The 4,487-nt window shown below is 33.6% G+C and overlaps 1 protein-coding gene across 1 annotated transcript; it reads left to right on the plus strand.

Moving 5' to 3' along the window:
* Positions 1–3,497: 3,497 nt before the first annotated feature.
* On the plus strand, positions 3,498–4,238 carry LOC149247072 (RNA-binding protein 1-like). The gene has a single exon (XM_089443321.1). It carries the CDS (start codon positions 3,498–3,500, stop codon positions 4,236–4,238), a length of 741 nt encoding a protein of 246 aa, XP_089299447.1.
* The last annotated feature ends 249 nt before the right edge of the window (positions 4,239–4,487 follow it).

Consider the following 4,487-nt stretch of genomic DNA (forward strand, 5'->3'; position numbering starts at 1 on the left):
AATTTGATTTTTTTTATATAAATGAATGCTTCCTTACACAATTATATGGTGCCATCTTGCACTTTTTGTTATACATATTCCTATGTCATATGATCTTTTATCCATCCTCATATTCAATATGCTAAAATATTCCCAACATGCCAAAGCATGGCTTTCCTTCTTTAAATTAGCAAAATAAACAATAAACTTTATATGCTTGACTCACTTCATACATGCTAAAATAGACTTCATATACTTCTAACTATTGTAACCATTAATTTTTAATGTGAGAACATCAATCTTAGCCACATATGGATTGATGTCTACTTTTAAATCTACTTGAAAGGTGCCTATTTTTTTATGCCTTCTTCTTACTCTAGATTTGATCTTTCTATTTTGGGCTTCTTTTCATGTTCAATATTTGATTAGGTATCCTTCATTCATTCTTCATGGGAGCCATTACAACAGCCAAAGACTCAATGTTTTATTCATTTTTTACATATGCCACATGAAACACATTAAGGAAATCTACTTTTCTAGATTTAATAGTTTAGGCTCATTCCCTATATTCTTGATTCTTCTCATTCACTAGATCTTGAGATTGTTAATTTTTTCCAATCTTATTGTCTTGTATAACAGCTCTCCATCTTCATCCAACTTCTTTAGTGTTGTAATTGTCCAACTCAAAATGATCCCTTCTAGCCATGAAGAAATTTTGTTTGATACTAATATGATACATAACTTGTTATAAATATCCCACTAAACAACTTGTCACAATAAATATTTAAATAAAATTTTATACTAATATGGTTCATTATTTTTCATAGATATCCCACTAAACAACTTATCACAATAGATCTTTAAATAAAATTTTTTGTTGGTTGACCGAAATTAGTAGTTGTGTTCTTAACTATTTAATGGTGAAAATCTAATAAGATGAATTTAAAATGCCCAACTAACCAAAATAATTGATACATAGGTTTACCTAGGATATCAAACCCACTTTGGAAGATCTCCAACATTTGAATAGTTTTGATTGTACTTTATTAATTCTTATAAAGAAAGAAAAATACAATCGCTCACATGCACAAAGTCATATTGCTAAAAAATTCCATCCTCTATCTTAGCTTGTGATCTTTAGTCAAAATAAAAACAATTATCATAGTTTGAGCTATCTTCAATTCCCTTGCGGTCTCTATTTATTCACTAAAAATATCTCAATGAAATCATTCAAAACATATCCAAGATTCTTGAAGGAAACTGTAGGGTTGAATATGTTATCCTCCCTCACTCAATCAATAACCAAGACGCTACAACCAAGGGACAATGCCCCTTTATTTCTAATGAAGAGGAATATATAAGCTAGGTTATTGCTTTCTAAATTCCATTTGAGACTCTTTAAATGAAAAAAAAATTTCCTTTACATTGCTAAATATTTCATTTACCCAAAATGGTGATTGTTTGTCTTCCTCTTTACAAGTGTAATTAATTTCATCTCTATGAGTGAGATCATATTGACCTCCACAAGTGTGATCACCCTTTGTGTCTATGAGTGTGACCACCTTCATCTTTGTCAGCGCTATCACCCTTCATCTCCATGAGTGTAATCACCTTTCTCTCCATAAGCACAATGATCCTTTTCCTTTAGATACACACTTAACCTTTCTCTTTATGAATTCAATTTCCTTTGTCTTTGCAAATGTGATTCAACTCCATTTATCTCCATGATTGTAAATTCACTCCCTCTAAAGGTTGTGTTTGCACATTCCCTTTAAAGGTTTCAATCAAGTTATTAAACACTTTAATTTCCCTTTCAAAATAGGAAGTAATCACCAATTCAATAAACCACACTATTTTTCTTTAGATTCCATTTTTGCAATCCCTTTTGGATCAAAAACTCAATTGTGGACCTAAAATCTAATCTACACAAGAAAAATTGTAAAGTGAAAGTTCAAGTCCATTACTAGGAAGATGGAAACATAAAATGTCACTACAACAAAAGCATAGGAAACCACTCATAAAGCTAGCAATGAAAAACCACCAACATGAAAAACAACCTATGAACAAAAACCCCAAGTCCTTGTACTTGTAGATGTAATTGAAAATGCAACTAGAAGGAATAGTAATATAACCATCCATGTATACAAAACAAGCAACACATATGGCTAAAAGCTGCAATGCATTCCAATGTCACCCATGTAATCATCACAAGCACAATTCTAAGTCCAGTAGTGACAAGAACAAATTTAAAATGCACACATGCCTCTAATAACATAATACAACCCGGCATAAAGCACAAACACAACTGAAGTCCATTCCGATGACTCTCCCATGATGTAATCTAAAAGATGCATATAAACTTGTCGATATAAAAGTAAGAAATCTAAACTCTAACAACAAATCTTTTGCTAAGAAAAATAAATACCCTTATCTTACCAACCACTGCCATCTCTCCCATAATGTATTCTAAAAGATGCATATAGACTTGTCCATATAAAAGTAAGAAATCTAAACTCTAACAACAAATCTTTGGCTAAGAAAAATAAATACCCTTATCTTACCACTACTGCCATACATTAAAACATAAACTATACCATCTAAAACACATATAGCAATTACATCAATTTTTTTAGTTAAAAATTAGCCATAAAAATTATTATTATTATTATTATAAAGTAACAAATTTCCTAATTATGGAGATTCACTCATTCTTTACCATGGAGATTCTCAATCTATAAACAAAATTTGTTACAATACCATGAGCCAATGCCATAACTTATTAATACAACATACTCAAAAAAAAACCTTAACTCATTTAAGATGACACTTGTTCATATGATATTTTTTTTCCTTTAATTAATTTAATTAAAAGGGAAAGAATGACATAACTACATTGAAAATAAATTTCAATCTTTGATTTTAAGTCTTACAAAAATATAATTGGGATTATCCTAGGTGGTCGGAATAGTTGTTTTTTTCTCCACACATGTTGACATGATGAGCATTGTTGTAATAGCTTAATACTTGTGGAACTATTTGCAAATAGATTCCAAACACCAAAACTCGAGAGATTGAAGTTGGTGATGGGACTTGCTTTCATATTACTTAGTGCCTATGAATATTATTGTATTGGCTTTGTGTCTTGTGAATTCTTATATACTTATAAAATTACCTCCCACTGCGCTAAGAGAGAGAAACACAGCTGCTAAAGCCGACAGTTGGTAACATTTGAGATAGGCCGACCTACATGCATTCTCTTCGAGGCAGTAAAACAGCTATAAGTAATCGATCGACCCTCCCCATCACTTGTTTCAGTTACCTATATATCTACAACGTGATCACAACAAAACTTACAACTGAGGTCATTCTTATGCTTCGGCCACCAAAGCTCAGAAATTAATTCGGGTGTTTGCTTCGCTGTCTCTTTTTGACCCTATTTTTTAGTGGGCTGCCTGTACTATTGCATTGCGTTGCAACGGTTCTTTCAGAGCGTTTAGGAGATTCAAAAAAAGAGAGGAATGGAGAGCACATATTTAAGCGCAAGAATTCCAGAGAGGCCGAGGCAGTTGCAGAGTTCTGTGGTGGCCAAGCGGCCTCGCAGTGAATACGAAGATGATGACTACCTTCTAATTGGGAGGCACGGTCATCATGATCCTGTGTTGTCTGGTACCTCCGCTTATGCTACTCGTCGCTGGGAAGACCCCCGAATTGGGGAGAGAGGCACCACAAACCCAGTTGGGGTTCGATCATTTAGAGAAAGTAGAGAACAATATGACGCTCCTCTTGCACCTTATAATTATGATGATTATCGTAGTGAGTTGCCAATTCGTGGTTCAGATAATATTGACGTAGCAGCAGATGCACCTAACACACTCTTTGTTGAGGGACTTCCAAATGATTGCAGTCGCAGAGAAGCGGCTCACATATTTCGCCATTTCCAGGGTTTCAGAGAAATTAGGATTGTCAATAAATCCAAGGAACCTGCAAATCAAGGTGAAGGAGAGGCCAGTGTTAATGTTGTTCTGTGTTTTGTGGATTTTGAAAACTCTAAATGTGCTGCAGCTGCTATGGAAGCGTTACAAGGGTACAGGTTTGCCAAGAATGATAGAGAATCGCCTTCCCTAAAGCTGAGGTATGCATATCCACCCAGAAATAGAAGTAGGGATAGGAATGGCTCCTCATTTGCGCGCAGTAATGATCGATCTGCACGCAGTAACGATCGATTAGCACGCAGCAAATTTCGACGTCGATCATTTTGAACCTCAACACAAATTTAATTTTCCCAAACCAAATTGTCATGCTATTTGTTATTTTGTGATCTTTATAAATGACATTTTGTTTTTCCGTAATTTACAATTTTTTTAGTATCACACGTGTGAAAATTATGCTTTTTAAACATAACAGTGAGAATTATGTAGATAAACAATTGTTGTTAACAATTAACAATAATACTATTAAACAATAAAAGGAAACTGCGTTTCAGCACTTGGAGTACGTATGTTTAATAA

Source organism: Pinus tabuliformis, chromosome 7 (assembly GCF_031772625.1).
Source record: "Pinus tabuliformis cultivar Carrire ecotype Pingquan chromosome 7, CPIR1, whole genome shotgun sequence".
NCBI lineage: Eukaryota > Viridiplantae > Streptophyta > Pinopsida > Pinales > Pinaceae > Pinus > Pinus tabuliformis.